At 46.5% G+C, this 16,877-nt stretch overlaps 1 protein-coding gene across 3 annotated transcripts in view; it reads left to right on the top strand.

Moving 5' to 3' along the window:
- The window catches only part of CASS4 (Cas scaffold protein family member 4), a 32,855-nt gene extending 26,995 nt beyond the window's left edge, over positions 1-5,860 (top strand). For 2 of the 3 annotated variants that reach the window (XM_079784170.1, XM_079784171.1), the window contains exons 7-8: positions 1,244-1,321; positions 4,587-5,860. In XM_079784170.1, coding sequence (XP_079640296.1) covers positions 1,244-1,321; positions 4,587-4,997 — 489 coding nt within the window. In that variant the 3' untranslated portion in view covers positions 4,998-5,860. The remainder of the gene's footprint in view (positions 1-1,243; positions 1,322-4,586) is intronic. The other variant, XM_079784172.1, reaches the window with a different exon arrangement.
- The last annotated feature ends 11,017 nt before the right edge of the window (positions 5,861-16,877 follow it).

The following is a 16,877-nucleotide window of genomic DNA, read 5'->3' as shown; positions in this document are numbered from 1 at the left end:
GGGACCCAGAGCCGATACAGCAAAACCCAGGAAGTTTTTTTGTTTGTTTTTTATATATTTTATTGATTTTTTACAGAGAGGAAGGGAGAGGGATAGAGAGCTAGAAACATCCATAAGAGAGAAACATCGACCAGCCACCTCCTGCACACCCCCCTCCAGGGATGTGCCCGCAACCAATGTACATGCCCTTGACCAGAATCGAACCTGGGACCTTTCAGTCCGCAGACCGATGCTCTATCCACTGAGCCAAACCGGTTTCGGCAAAACCCAGGAAGTTTTACTAAAGCCCAAGACAAAGGAAGATTATGTGCATTCTTGTGGCTTCTTAGTAATGGTCACTTCTGGGTGGGCCCAGATAATCATGTTTGTTCCTGGTGCTTGGCTGGATTTAGATAATGAAACCTACCCCCTGGCGCCTGAGCTGAAGGTCAAGCTGACAACACACCTGCCTCTGGCAAGGTGTGTTTCCAGGATGTGGCTCTGCCAACGCCACTGGATTCAGCTGACAATAATTAAAGAAATGCTCATGTGCCTTCCCAGGTGCTCTCTACAGTCAGCTAAACATTTTAATGTTAAGGCAGATAGGATGTCTTCTGGAAATTTGGGGATTTGGGGTTTACCTCTGACACTAAGATGAGAAAGGGCTTTAAAAGCCATTCTATGAACAAATTTCTTAATTTCACAATCAAGGTTTTTTTGCATTTTCTTGAAAGTTAAGTCATGGTCATTGTGTTTCTTATAAATGGAAGAAGGAAGTGTAAACCTCTTCCAAATTGTGTGTGGTCTCAGCAGCCTCGAGACTCCAGTCGCTCTTAGAAAAACTCTGCTGCATGAGTTCAGATGCTATAGGAAGAGTACGTCTGGTTCAGGAACTGCAAGTCCCTGCGGCTGTGTGGCCCAGGTAACTTGGTGCTTTGGGGCTCAGTCTTGGTATCTTGGTATTCTGCTAAAATGCCTTGTGGTGTAAGAGCCACAACACATTCTAGACAAGCTAGAAATCTGGATATTTTGCATTTCCCAATTAAATAAATATTTTTTAAAAGGGCCTGTGTGTCATTTGTTAGGCCATATCGGCAGACACAATTCAGCCCTTGGGCGGCCAGAGTGTCCTTTGTTGAAAAAGGCTTCAGTTCACAGAACAAAAGCATGAAGAGGAGTGCTCGATTTCAAAGTGGGCTTAAAGAGCTAGACAGCCTTACAAAAACCATTCAAGGGGGTGATTCGGAGGGATTGTCTTTTTCAGAAGTTGCCTAACCTGGAAGAGAAAGTAAAACCCATCCTGGAACAAAGATTGGATGAAAACAAAGACTTAGAAACACAGGTAAGCAAGAAGGATCACCCTCCCACACTTTCCCCGGGAGACGAGACGGAGACGTCTCCTGCTGTGAGTCATTCAACATTGTGGCCAAGACGCTGGCTGGCCAGGAGACTTGGGTTTTGCAATGGTTTTTCCTTGTTACGGTGGAAGGGACCCTGAAGGTGGACAGGTGGAGCGCAGAGGGGGGACCGTGATCTTCAACCACTCCTGAGACGACGCAGGGCGCTGCCCCTCGTCACAGGCGACACCACGGGGCAGAGTCCAGGGCTCACGCTCCCTTTGACATTCTCTTTTGCGGCTTCTGGTTACAGCTGAAAGGCCGTTTTGGTTTGGGGGCTTGTATATCTTCCACACTTTTTTTTTTTAATTTGGATTTGATTCTTTCTAGATTGGTTTTTATTTCTTTTTCTTCAACACTTTTTGACACTTGGTGTTCTTTCTTTATTTTTAATCAAAGGTGTTATCATTGTGCTTTTTGTTTTGTTTTGTTAATAACAAAATAACAAATCACCCGGGGATATTTTTTCCCACTGATTTTTAGAGAGTGGAAGGGTGGGAGGGAGGGGGAGAAAGAAAAAGACATTGATGTGAGAGAGACACACTGATTGCTTGCCTCCTGCACCCACCCGACCTGGGCCAGGGATCAAACCTGCAACCCAGGTACGTGCCCTTGACTGGGAATCGTGCCCTTCAGTGCACAGGCCAATGCTCTAACCAGTGAACAACACCGGCCAGGGCCCATTGTGCTTATTTTTATTGATGACCTTTTCTTGGTGGCAAATGACAGCAGTTTTCCTTTTACCAGTTTAAAAAGTTCCCTTTAAATTAATATAAGTGGATCCATTTAAAGACAAAGATTAAGCAAGTTCGTGTTAAGAGGAAGCCAGGAAGAGCTTAACTTGTGGAGGTTTTCTTTGAATCACTGAAGCCTGGGAAGCAGTGAGCCAGCCCAACCCCACTGGCTGGGGGAGAGGGGGGTGTGGGAGGAGGAGGGCCGTGATGTCCAGCCGTGTGGACAAGATCATTTGCCTTCTCAGAGGTAAACGAGGACCAGGACCCAGGCCTCCTGATCCACGTTCCGGGAGCCTCCAACACCTCTCTATGGGCCTGAAATCCTTGCTCTTTACTTCAGCGTGAAGTAAGCCTTAGACCAGGCCTCTCAGATTGGAGAGTGTCTCTCCCCGGCCCGCTCCCCTCCGCCCCGCGCCCCCCCCCCCCCCCACACACACACACACAGTGTCTGACTCAGGAGGTCTGGGGGGGACCGAGAATTCTCTTCTAACAAGTTCCCAGTGAAGCTGATGCAGCAGGTCCAGGGGCCACACGGGAAGCGACGGCATTAGATGGACAGTGCTTCTCAGGGTGGGGGGCACCGCTGGCCATTGTGTGGGTGGACACTCTGCACCCCCGGCACTGCCTCTGGCTGCCTGCAGAGCTCCCTGGTCGGTGTGATAGATAACCAGGAATAACCCCCAGTTCCAGCGGCCCAGGATGAGAGTCATGGCGCATTTTTACTTGCCTACAGTTAACACTTTCAAGCTAAGATGCAGACATTCCAACGTGTAGATTGTTGCTCCTCATTCCAGCATCCGCTGCATCCTCCCTCGTGCTCCCTGCCCCCAGAGATCCGTCTCAGCCAGCACCCCGCTCTTTCCTTCCCTGTACCTGTCTGTCTTTGGTCCGTGTGTGCTGCTGTAACAAAGTCCTGTAGATGGAGTGGCTTATAAACAACAGACATGTATTTCTCACCATTCCGAAGTTAGGAGTTTGAGATCAGGGCACCTGTGTGCTCAGGTTCTGGGACAGCTCCCTGCCAGGCTGCAGCCTGCCTTTGCACTGTGCCCTCTAGATTCCTACAAGGGCCCTGATCCCACCCCTGGGGCCCCACTGCGTGGCTTCACCTAGTCCTAGTCACATCCCCAAGGCACGCTCTCCTCATGCCTTCTTGTTGGAGAGGGGAGCTTCAACATATGAATTTGGGGAGGACACAGTCAGACCGTAACACCGTGGGAGTGCTTCTGGGCCGTGCATTTTGAGGTCACGGGTCGATGAGGGTTTAAGGATGCAGCTTAACAGGAAGAATGGGTTTCAGACTTCACGGACTCCAGATCTTTATTTTGCTCATTGAAGACTCTAGACCAGGGATCCTCAAACTTTTTAAACAGGGGGCCAGTTCACTGTCCCTCAGACCGTTGGAGGGCCGGACTATAGTTTAAAAAAAAAACTATGAACAAATTCCTATGCACACTGCACATATCTTATTTTGAAGTAAAAAAACAAAACGGCAAAAACACCCGCATGTGGCCCGCGGGCCGTAGTTTAAGGACGCCTGCTCTACGCAGCCTCTTTCTTCAGGGAGCCTCTCTCTCCTCACTTACCACCTAGCAACGGGGCTTTCAGTTGCTCCCTGGAGTGGTCGCCACTAAGTTAGATGCTGAAATCGCTCCACAGTGGGTAGGCTCTAGGGGGACACTGGGTCCACAGTCCAGAAAATAAAATTCATGAAAGTAAAATTATAGCTAAAACCTTATTAGCAAGCAAGAGAAATAGCTTTTTAAATATATTTTTTATTGATGTCAGAGAGGAAGAGAGAGGGAGAGAGAGATAGAAATATCAGTGATGACAGAATCATTGATTGGCTGCCTCTTGCATGCCCCACACTGGGGATCGAGCCTGCAACCCGGGCATATGCCCTGACTGGGAATTGAACCGTGACCTCCTGGTTCATAGCTTTTGCTCAACCACTGAGCCACACCAGCCGGGCACAAGAGAAATATTTTAATGTTGAGGCAGGTATGTCAGCATACTTAGATTTCTTCTGACAAATTTTGAGGGTCGGGGTCTACCTCTGATACTGGAGTTAGAAAGGAGTTTTTAAATCCTTTAGAATCTGTTCTTTGAGGAAACATTTTAATCTCACCATCAAGTTTTCTTGCATTTTTTGAAAGTTGCAAATTTGGTCATTACCAATGTGTTTCTTCTGGTGGTTTGTTGAGAGAATTGAATAAGATTTTATATATTTGCATAAAATATGTGAGATTATATATAATGCAATCCATATGATTGTATATATCATAACGTTTATATAACAGTGCTTTGAAAACATAAACCTTAATTTGTTAGCCAAATGTTGCGCTACGGGGCTTCCCAGACAAAACCACCTTTTCTTATCAAAAGTCTACCAAACCGAGCAAAAGCAGGAAAAGGGGCCGAGCCCAGCCTATCGGTGGAATCCGCCTCTCATCCGCTGCTCTCTTCCCTCCCCTAGGACCTCAGCTCCACTGTGCCCCCGCCTCCGGGTCAGCAGGACCCCGGGAAGAAGGCCCACCTCTCGGAACACTGCCGGCTCTATTTCGGGGCGCTCTTCAAGGCCATGGGCGTCTTTCACGGCAGCCTCCGCCACGGCCAGCCCCCCGAGATCCTCGTGGCGCAGAGCAAGCTGGTCATCACGATCGGGCAGAAGCTGGTGGACACGCTGTGCCGGGAGACGCAGGACAGGGACGCGCGCAACGAGATCCTCCGGGGCAGCAGCCACCTGTGCAGCCTGCTCAAGGACCTGGCGCTGGCCACCAAGCGCGCCGTGCTCCCGCACCCCAGCCCCGCCGCGCTGGCGCTCCTCCGGGCCGCGGCCGAGACGCTGGAGCAGCACGCGCAGCAATTCAGGGGGTCCTTGGACTGAGCCTCCCTCCCTCCCCTCTCTTATGGGCAAAGCCAGCCCGAGGGGGGCGGAGGGGGAGGGGGGAACACCGATGGGCAGAAGAGCCACGTGCCGGAAGCAAGTATTCATCACGTCAGGTCGGTGTATAAAGTGACATTGTAGAAACTGATTGTGATATTGGTTAATTCTGTGCCTGTTTTAAATTCACTCCGTGTTTATTTATTGGACACCTACTAGATGTGCAATCCTAGGTGCTGCGCATGTAGCAGTAAATGAAATGGAAACCTCGCCCCCAGGGAGCTTGCAATATAGTGGGGAGATGGAGAACACAGTGACAGAGAAGTACCTACGCTGCATGGCAGGTGCTAGGGAGAAAAGAAAGGCGGGGAGGCGGGGAGAGACTTACTTCCAAATGAGTAACGGTTGCATCCCTTAGATAAGGTCATTGGTATTTCATTTTTGATGGAATTGATTCTGTGAGATTGGTACACATTATGTATCTGTGTCTTACACCAAGTATATATTTATATTTGCTATTTTGTCTTCAGCGAGTTAAAGATGCATATGATACTTGCAACATAGTCTGTTCTGTTGGGTTTCCTGTTAATTTATTTTGTACACTGTAGAGTCTGTGTTGATAAATTCAGCAAAGGTTTGTACCTCAGCATTTACAACATTACCATTTATAGTATCATCCTATCTAATAAAAGAGTAATATGCAAATTGACCATCACTCCAAGACACAAGATGGCCGCCCCCATGTGGTCAAAGATGGCTGCCCCCATGTGGACACAAGATGGCTGCCACAAGATGGCTGACAGGGGAGGGCAGTTGTGGGCAGTTGGGGGTGACCAGGCTGACAGAAGAGGGCTGTTGGGGGAGACCAGGCCAGCAAGGAAAGGCAGTTGGGGGGGACCCAGGCCTGCAGGGGAGGGCAGTTGGGGGACCAGGCCTGCAGGGGAGGGCAGTTGTGGGGGACCAGGCCTGCATGAGAGGGCAGTTAGGGGTGACCGGGCAGCAGAGGAGGGCAGGTGGAGGAGACCAGGCCAGCAGGGGAGGGCAGTTATGGAGGACCAGGCCTGCAGGGGAGGGCAGTTGGGGGGAGGGGGCAGGCCAGCAGGGAGGACAGTTAGGGTGACCAGACTGGCAGGGGAGGGCAGTTAGGGGTGACCAGGCCAGCAGGGGGGGGCAGTTAGGGGCAATCCGGCCGGCCAGGGAGCAGTTAGGCGTCCATCAGGCTGGCAGTGGAGTGGTTAGGGGTGATCAAGCTGGCAGGCAGAAGTGGTTAGGGGAAATTAGGCAGAGGCAGGCGAGTGGTTGGGAGCCAGCAGTCCTGGATTGTGAGAGGGATGTCCAACTGCCCGTTTAGGCCCGGTGGGATCGGGCCTAAACAGGCGGTCGGACATCCCTCAAGGGGTCCCAGATTGGAGAGGGTGCAGGCTGGGCTGAGGGACAACCCTTCCCTTGTGCACGAATTTCATGCACCAGGCCTCTAGTGTAAATATAATCATGAAACATCCTTTGCACCAAGGCTTTCCTTGGAAGAGTCTTTGATCCGTGTTACCCGGATTCTGGTACCAAAGCAAAGTCTCCAGTGCTCACTTTTGTTATTCAGATGCATCTCCCTATGGTGTGCAGAGGGATGGAGTAGAAGCCAAGTTCTGGTGCACAAGGCTAGCACGGGAAAAGCAAAGCCACCTCTCGTTGTGGTCCAGGCAGGAAGTGTGTGGGGACAGACAGGATACCCATCTCCAGGCACAGATCTAAAAGTGCTCGGAGCTCCCTTGCATCAAACCACCTCCTCTTCTCCTAGCAGCTGGGTCTCCAGCTCATGTTGCTATGGTTACAGCATCCCTACCTCACTTCAAGGGAAGGTCCATGTTTCTATATGCATCTCAGCCACAAAACAGCATCTCTGGGCTGGTAGTCGCCTGAAGTGGAACCAGGTTGAGTTTCTGCCTGCTGCTCTGCGTTCAGTAGGTGCTTTTAAATTGTTGGCTGCTGGAAGCTGGTTATTTTTGCTGTTGGTCTCGGAGTTCCTGAAGAAGGAGCCCACTGGGTGAGGCTTGGTACATCAGAATGGGAAGATCCACCTTCTCTGAGCAGCTGTGACCGCATCAGTTAGGATTCCTGCTGCAAGTGATCAAAACCCATATCCAACCCCTCTTAAGCAGTAAAGGAAATCTATTGACTGAAGTATCTTAAAATCACCCAGGTGCCGACTGGCTTCAAGACCGGCTGGTTTTAGCCCTGACCAGTATGGCTCAGTTGGTTGTCCTGTGCACAAAAAGGTTGCTGATTCAATTCCTGGTCAGGGCACTTGCCCGGGTTACAGGCTCAATCCTTGGTGTGCGTGCAGAAAGCAGCCGATCTTTCACATCGATGTTTCTCTTTCCCTCTCCCTCTCCCTTCCTTTTGCTCTAAAAAATCAATAAAATATTTTTAAATCAATAAAAATATTTTTTTAAACAAAGACTGTCTTGTTTTGGGTGCTGAACAGTATCCACAAGGCCCACTTTGTTAGTCCCATTTTCTCTGAGTTAACACTCATGATTACAAGGTGGTTGCCCATGTTCTTGGTTTGTAGCATGTAATGCCCAAGTGGTCCTAGACCTGGAATTCACCCCTACACACACCACACACACACACACACACACACACACACACACCCCACACATACACACACACACACCACACACACACCACACACACACACACACACACACACACACACCACACACCACACACACACCACACACACACACCACACACACACACACCACACATACACACACACACACCACACACACACACCACACATACACACACACACCACACACACACACACACACACACACACACGTGTGTGTCCTGACAGAAAGGCAAAGAGGTGTCTCTGCCAAGAACTGTGAAACGTCTGAGATTCCCCCCTCCCCTTCAGATGAATGTTACCCACCCCAGTTTCATGGATGCAGACAGAAGACATGAGATTCTGGGGTCAGAGACTATGTCGGCGGGCCCCAAGACCACTTCCAGGTTCAAAGATTCGTGAGGAGGATTTGCAGGACTCAGCATAGAGTCAGACTCCTAGCTGTGATCGATCACAGTGAAAGGATGGGGGAAGGGAAAAGGCGGTGGGGTGAGTGCAGAGGAAACCAGGCTGAAGCTGCCAAGAGTCCTCTCCCAGGGGACAGCCTGTCTTTCCCGAGGTAACGAGTTGTGACAACACAGGTGAAGTGCCACCAGCCGGGAAGCTCATGAGAAACTGGCACCCAGGGTTTGTATTGGGGCTGATCATGTCAGCAGCCTCTGCATGGCATGTACCAAAACTCCAGACCCTCAGAAGGAAAGCAGGTGTTCGGCACAAGTCACATTGTTTGTGCAATGAGTTTAGACACACTGAGTCATTCTTGTCAACCCTGGGATGGTGGAAACCCTCCCCAGGTCCAAGTTCCTATCCAACAATCAAAGGCCAACCTTTCAGGATGTCCTAATATCCTACGATCCTTCTGAGGATGGGGGTCAGGCCTGCCAGACACAGGGACAAAGGACTTTTCTCACAGCATCACAAGAGCTTATATTTCATATTTACATCCCCTCTGCACCCCAAAGCCCCTTGGGTGCATGTGATGCTGTGCACACAAAGAACCCCGAGCATAGGAAACCCCAGTCTTCTACAACAGGATCTGCACAAACCTGGCCAAGCTTGGCCTCAGAGGAGGTGGATTATTTGGGGCAGCAAACAAACGTGCCATTCTGCTCCGGAGGAGACATGATCTGTCTTCCAAGGGTCTTTGCTACAAATCCAGACCAAATGCCATCAGTGCCTCTGCTCAGAAGACGTGCAGAAACTCAGGAGACCCTGGAGGACTGTCCCAACAGGAGCTTCTAGCAGAGTTGGAAAGCTATCAGAAGGAGGGATGGGTGCAGGGAGCACCAGGAATGGCTTACTCCCGTGGGCAAAATGATCTTTTCCACAGAGTAATATCAACAGCACAAACATGAAGTGATTGCTATGTTCCAGACACTGTTTTAATGTTTTAGATGTTTTAACTGATTCAGTCCTTCAGAGTGATCTAGTCCCTAATGGATAGTGAACTGGTCCCTATTGGTTTCAAGACACTATATATGTTTGCATGTACACAAATAGCTATAAACATATATGGAAATATAGCTACATTACATAGGTTTTTTTTTTTTAGATGAGTTCAAACCAAGGACCTTTGTTGACAAAGTACAAAGCCATTGGGTTTTAAATCATCAAAACTGAGAAATCAACTACAATAAAGACAATGAAAAAAATCAAACACTTGGAGGCTAAATAGCATGCTATTAAACAATGATTGGATTACCAAAGAGATCAAAGAAAAAATAAAAAGCATCCTGGAAACAAATGACAATGAAAACACAACAATCCAAAATCTATGGGACACAGTGAAAGCAGTCCTGAGAGGGAAGTTCATAGTTCTACAGGCCTACCTCAAAAAACAAGAAACAATGGTAATAAATTATCTAACTCTACAACTTAAAGAATTAGAAAGAGAGCACAAGAAAAGCCCAGAGTAAGCATAAAGAAGGAAATCATGAAGATCAGAGCGGAAATAAATGACATAGAGACCAAAAAAAACAATACAAAAGATCAATGAAACCAAGAGCTGGTTCTTTGAAAGGATAAACAAGATTGATGAACCTCTAGCCAGACTCACCAAGAAGCAAAGAGAGAGGACCCAAATAAACAAAATCAGAAATGAAAGAGGTGAAATAACAATCAACCCTACAGACATACAAAGGACTATAAAAAAAAAAAAATACTATGAGCAACTCTACTCTAACAAACTGGACAACCTAAACAAAATGGACATATTCCTAGAAAAATACAAGCTTCCAAAACTCAATTAGGAAGAATAAAAAAGCCTGCATAGGCCAATAACTACTGATGAAATTGAAACAGTAATCAAAAAACTTCCATCAAACAAAAGCCTTGGACCGGACAGCTTCACAGAGGAGTTTTACCAAACATTCAAGAAGAACTAAAACCTATCCTTCTCAGACTATTCCAAAAAATTCAAGAGGAAGACACACTTCCAAGCTCTTTCTATGAAGCCAGCATTACCCAAATCCCAAAACCAGATAAAGGTACTACTACAAAGAAAGAGAACTACAGGCCAATATCCCTGATGAACATAGATGCTAAAATCCTCAACAAAATTCTAGCAAATCAGATCCAGCATTATATTAGAAAGATCATATACCATGACCAAGTGGGATTTATTCCGGGGATGCAAGGCTGGTACAATATCCACAAATCAATAAATGTTATATATCACATAAACAAATTGAGAGACAAAAATCACATAATCATATCAATTGATGCAGAAAAAGCATTTGACAAAATCCAACACCCTTTCCTGATAAAAACTTTCAGCTAAGTGGGAATAGAGAAATCATACCTCAACATAATAAGAGCCTTATATGACAAACCTACAGCCAACATCATACTCAATGGGCAAAAACTAAAACCATTTCCCCTAAAACCAGGAACAAGACAGGGATGCCCACTTCCACCACTCCTGTACGACATAGTACTGGAAGTGCTAGCCATAGTGATCAGACAAGAAGAAGAAATAAAACGCACCCAAATTGGAAAAGAAGTAAAACTGATATTATTCGCAGATGACATGATATTGTACATAGAAAACCTTAAAGACTCCATCAAAAAACTACTAGACTTAATAAATGAATTCAACTATGTAGCAGGATACAAAATTAACACCCAGAAATCTATGGTTTTCTTATACACCAACTAGAGGCCTGGTGCACGAATTCATGCACCAGTAGGGTCCTTTGGCCTGGCCTGCGGGATCGGGCCAAAACTGGCTCTCTGACATCCCCTGAGAGGTCCTGGATTGCGAGAGGGTGCAGGCCAGGCCAAGGGACTCCACAGGTGCATGATCGGGGCCAGGCAGGGATGCAGGAGGTTGGCCAGCCAGGGAGGAACCACGGGAGGGCTCCAGGGCATGTCTGGCCTATCTCACTCAGTCCTGATTGGCCAGATCCTAGCAGCAAGCTAACCTACCAGACAGAGCATCTGCCCCCTGGTGGTCAGTGCACCTCATAGCGAGTGATTGAGTGGCCTTAGTGTATCATTAAGATATTACACTTTGATTGGTTGAACGGACGACCAGATGACTGGACACTTAGCATATTAAGCTTTTATTATATAGGATAATGAATTCACAAAAAGAGAAACTAAAAAAATAATTTTTTGCAACAAAAAAATTAAGATACATAGGAATAAACTTAACTAAGGAGGTAAAAGACCTGTACTCAGAAAACTACAGGACGTAGAAAAAAAGAGATAGAGGAAGACATAAACAAATGGAAGAATATACCGTGTTCATGGATTGGTAGAATCAACATCATTAAAATGTCCATACTACCCAAAGCAATCTATAGATTCAATGCAATACCCATTAAAATACCAATGGCATATTTCACAGACCTAGAACAAACTCTCCAAAAAGTCATATGGAATAAAAAAAAAAAAGACCCCGAATAGCCACTGTAATCCTGAGAAAGAAGAACAAAGTAGGAGGGATCACAATACCAGATATCAAGCTATATTACAAAGCCACTGTTCTCAAAACTGCCTGGTACTGGCACAAGAGCAAACATATAGATCAATGGAACAGAACAGAGAACCCAGAAATCGACCCAAGCCATTATGCTCAATTAATATTTGACAAAGGAGGCAAGAGCATACTATTCAGTCAAGACAGTCTCTTCAATAAATGGTGTTGGGAAAATTGGACAGATGCATGCAAAAAAAAATGAAACTAGACCACCAACTTACACCATACACAAAAATAAACTCAAAATGGATAAAGGACTTAAACTTAAGGAGGGAAACCATAAAAATCTTAGAAGAATCCATAAGCAGCAAAATATCAGACATATGTCAAGCAATATCTTTACTGATACAGCTCCTAGGACAATGGAAACTAAGGAGAAAATAAACAAATGGGACTACATCAAAATAAAAAGCTTCAGCACAGTGAAAGAAACCATCAACAAAACAACAAGAGAGCCCACTGCATAGGAGAACATATTTACCAATGTTATCTCCAATAAGGGTTTAATCTCCAAAATTTACAGGGAACTCATACAATTTAACAAAAGGAAGATAAACAATCCAATAAAAAAAAAATGGGCAAAGGAACTAAATAGACTCTTTTCGAAAGAGGACATACAGAAGGCCAAGAGACATATTAAAACATGCTCAAAGTCACTAATCATCTGAGAGATGCAAATCAACACGACAATGAGATACCATCTCACACTTGTCAGAATGGCTATCATCAACAAATCAACAAACTTATGCAGAGAAAAAGGAACCCTCATGCACTGCTGGTGGGAATGCAGACGGGTGCAGCCACTGTGGAGAACAGTATGGAGTTTCCTCAAAAAACTAAAAATGGAACTCCCATTTGACCCAGCAATCCCACTTCTAGGAATGTATCCCAGGAAACCAGAAACACCAATCAGAAAGTATATATGCACCCCTATGTTCATAGCAGCACAATTTACAATAGCTAAGATAGCATATGTTCATAGCAGCACAATTTACAATAGCTAAGATAGCATATGAGCATGACCAATGGACACAGACAGTGGGGTGTTGAGGGCATGTGCTGGGGGGTGGGAGCGGCTGGGGAGAGGTCAATGGGGGTGGGGGGGAAGGAGGCATTGGTAATACTTTAAACAATAAAGAATTTAAATTGAAAAATAAATCATGAAAACTGCTGTTCTTAGCTAAAGGTGTTTCCTTCCCTTTTTTGAAAGCCAGCAGTTATGGGATGAGTTTGCGCTGATTAATTCAATAGGATAATTACTTCTGAAAAAATTTAAAAGTAGAATGAGGTCACATTTTTCAGCTGTTAGCATCGTTTTGCTGAATTTTTGTCTTTCTTTACTGCCCAAAATTCTGTACTGTTTCCTCTCAAGGGGGGAGGAAATGGTGGGTGCTGTGCTGGTGGCGGTGGTGGTAGCAGCCTGACCTCAATTAAGTTACATTTCATCAGGAGGATGGAAGTGGTGAGGGGCCTCGTTAAGAGATCTTCCATGTGACAAGCACGGGGGGAGGCTGTTTCTGGTTTGTGGTCACTTTTTAAAAACATCTTTTAAAAACGTGTGTCCTTCCCAGATCTCCAAAGGCTGCCTGTTTGTGTAGACATTTGCTCGGCTCTTTTTTTATTTTATCCAGGGAAGAGTGTTCCTGGGAGGGAACAGCAAGACAAGGGCCTGGAGGTGGAAGGGCGCCGGAGAAGGCGGAAAAGGAGGGCCCTCGACGTGGCTGGATGGGGCCAGGGACAGGAAGTGGACGGAAGGGTGGCCAGGGCCAGTTCATGTAAACCTGCCCATTCCTGGAATCGTTTTAATATTTCCCTAACATTGCGAATTAAGAGTGAATTTTGGCCCAGCTGGCATGGCTCAATGGTTGAGCGTCGACCCATGAAATAGGAAGTCACGATGCAATACCTGGGTTGCTGGCTCTATCCCCAGTGTGGGGCATGCCGGAGGCAGCCGATCAGTGATTCTCTCACATCATTGATGTTTCTCTCTCTCTCTCCCTCTCCTTTCCTCTCTGAAATAAATAAAAAATATTTTTTTTAAAGAGTGAATTTTGTCTTGAATTATCTCAGTAATCACCTCAATTTTCCATTTCATTTTCCTTTCAACCTCTTTGGGACATCTTCCTAAGAGCATGGTTGTGAAATTCTTAAAGAATCACAACCCCTACTTGTTGTTTTTTATGCTAACTCTTGAAATGAGTTACTCTGCATGTTAGCTTTTTCCAGACAGAATTTTAAACTGCCGCTATGGAAGAGCATATGGGCAGAGCCAACAGGAAATAGCCTGAAATAGTTGGGAAACTATTGTTAATAAGCAGTACAAGCATTTCTCTCTCTCTCTCTCTCTCTCTCTCTCTCTCTCTCTCTCTCTCTCTTTCTCTCTCTCTCTCTCTCTCTCTCTCTCTCTCTCTCTCTCTCTCTCTAACTGATGTGAAAGATCAAGAGCAAGAGCGAGGAACATGGATTTGTTGTTTCACTTATTTATGCATTCATTGATTGATTTTTGTATGTGCCCTGACTGGGGATGAAACCCGTAACCTTGGTGTATAGGGACGACACTCTGACCAACTGAGCTACCCGGTCAGAGTAGAAGCATTTTAAGCACTGGGTTCTTAGCCTGGGCCTCGGAGCCTGTGAATGAAATACATACATGTATAAACTGTAACAAAGTTTCCTAGGTACTCATGGGTATTTGAGCGGGGCGGGGCGGGGGGGAAATAAATCTGAAGTTTTCATCACAGTCTCCCAACAGGTCCAGTGACCCCCCCAAATGTTAAGAAATACTGGTTTGCTCAAGAATGATGCTTTTCTCTTTAATTTCATGGTTTCCTTCCTCTTCCCATCCTTCAAATCCACAGCTGGACTGGGGCAACGCTGTCACCCAGGCTCCTTGTAAAGTAATAGCCATTATTAGTTCACTCAACAAAGGCAGCAGAGAGAAGCGCAGGCGAGGGCACCGGCTTCCCAGCGTGGCTGGGAGGGCAAATGGCTCCAACCAAGTGAAGCACAAAGCACAGTGCCTGGCGCGCAGCTGCTCTCCACGCGAAGCAGTTGCTATCGATGGTAATAAATCATCGAGACGTGTTAGCTGTGTATCATCTGTGCCACAGAGTTGCCTAGAGACCAGTATTCTAAAAGGGGAAACCAAGGAGGAAGAGAAAAAAACATTTAACTGAACTGCGGCGCCTCAGGGCCCACGCAGGCAGTCTCCATGAGTGTCCCAAGCACTGCTGGGGCAGAGGTCAAGGAACGTGGCCTTTGTCGTTAGATGGGGCTCATTCGAGAAAGCCCCTCACCTGTGACTGCTACACACTGCTACCTGTGACTGCTGTGTGGCCCTGGCCCCAGGACACCTTATCTACCCGAGTCTTGGGTGTGTCATTAGGAGAAAGGAAGGCATTTTAGCCCCTACCTCCTGAGATGGTTGTGAACACAGAAGGAAAGAGCGCCTCCAAATCGCCAGGGCATGGTCCTATAAAGAGCAGCTCTTTTTATTTTTCTCCCCCAAATGAACTCGGTGAGGGGCTGATGTAGTTGCCCCAAAAGATCACTGGTTTGAGAGTCTGTCTAAAGATCCTTGGGTTTATTCTCTTCTGTGTCTGATTTTTCTGTCCTATTGGGGGCAACAGAAAATCTAGGAACCCATTCCCAGCTCTCACCTACTAGCTGTGTGACCTTAAAGGAGTCCTTTGACCTTTCCAGTCTTCCGTTCCCTCACCTGCAGACGGGATTTGAACAGTACTTATCCGTTTCAGGGGCAGCCATAACTGAGTGTGTCGCTCCTCTCTGAATGATTCTGTACTTTCTTTTGGTTTATGGAGGAAATGACTATTGAGTCTGCCAGAGATTCTTCTAGGTGCTGAGGACACAACAGGGAATATAACACATTTCCTACCCTCGTGGAATTTACAATTCTTGTGATGGCATAAAAACAAGCTGCAAGCCAATGAGAGAGCAACTGATTAAAGGGTTTAGTTTAGCCCTGACAGGTTTGGCTCAGTGGATAGAGCATCAGCCTGCAGACTAAAAGGTCCCAGGTTTGATTCCGGTCTAGGGCATGTACCTTGGTTGCGGGCACATCCCCAGTAGGAGGTGTGCAGGAAGCAGCTGATCAATGTTTCTCTCTCATAGATGTTTCTAACTCTCTATCCCTCTCCGTTCCTCTCTGTAAAAAAAATAAAAAAGGGGGGGGGGGGGTTAGTTTATTTTCATTCCCATTAGTTGCAGTGACAGAACACCATCTTATGGCCCTGAAAGTTTTCATATGCACATATTTTCTGTTCCCAAGTGGGGAATGGTTTCAGCAGTTTAGATGTTTCACCTTGGTTAACATGGTAACATCCAATTGTACCTGTCCACCCTCCTTGCAGTGTGTAGGCTTTCTCCTAATAGTTATAACTAATGGGACAAATAGAGACGGTCCAGAGCATGAGAGCAGACAATCCAAAGCATGAGAGCCGATAATCATGAATGTCGGCAGGGATTTTGCAAGGGATTTGAGTTCTCCTTATAGATACAGTGCAGCCTGTCTCTTGGAAATGCTGTATTACCCCCCTGTACACGGTGTTCATGGTTGGTTGATGTCGGTCTCAGGAAAGGGCATTTAAACATCAGTGTACCTTTCATAATTTTATCTGTTAACTCTACCTTCTTTTTAATAAGTAAAAGTATTTGTTTCAGACTTCAGGAGGCTGTGAATGAAAAACATACGTGTCCAAACTGTACACAAAGGGTGTGTATATACACACATACACACACACACACATATAATATATTCACACATATATACAATATGCATGAGACTATCAGAAAGTTCCAGGCTTTAGATAAAGGATCTTTATCCCCAGAATCACCTATCACATAATTTCACAGGATTTCCTGTGAGTGCTTAGGTCACAGTTGGTGCTCAACAAAGATGCCCTCTTTTTTTTAAACAGATACATGTAAACTGAATAATAGATTACATTCATATGCATCACTAATTGCAGTAATAAAAAGCAGCCGTTTCCGCAAGGCGCTCGCAGATGCACACAGAGATGGAGAGGGACAGGAGCCAAGAGCAGGGTGCTCCAGAGTCTGCCGCGCCCCCAGGGCGAGGGCGAGGGCGAGCGATCACGAGGGTGCGGCAGAAATCCAGCGCCCACCACAAAGAGGAAGGGGCGGGCCGGCGGGAGTGGGGGAAACACGGAGCACCCTACTTCGCGCACGAGGACCAGCCAGCCTTAAACAGCCCACGCTGCGGGGCCACACCCAGCGCCTAGCGACGCTC

The sequence above is a fragment of the Cnephaeus nilssonii genome (assembly GCF_951640355.1).
Source record: "Cnephaeus nilssonii genome assembly, chromosome: 11".
NCBI classification, from domain to species: Eukaryota; Metazoa; Chordata; class Mammalia; order Chiroptera; family Vespertilionidae; genus Cnephaeus; species Cnephaeus nilssonii.
The sequence above is the reverse complement of the archived record's forward strand: the minus strand, read 5'-3'. Positions and strand labels throughout refer to the sequence as shown.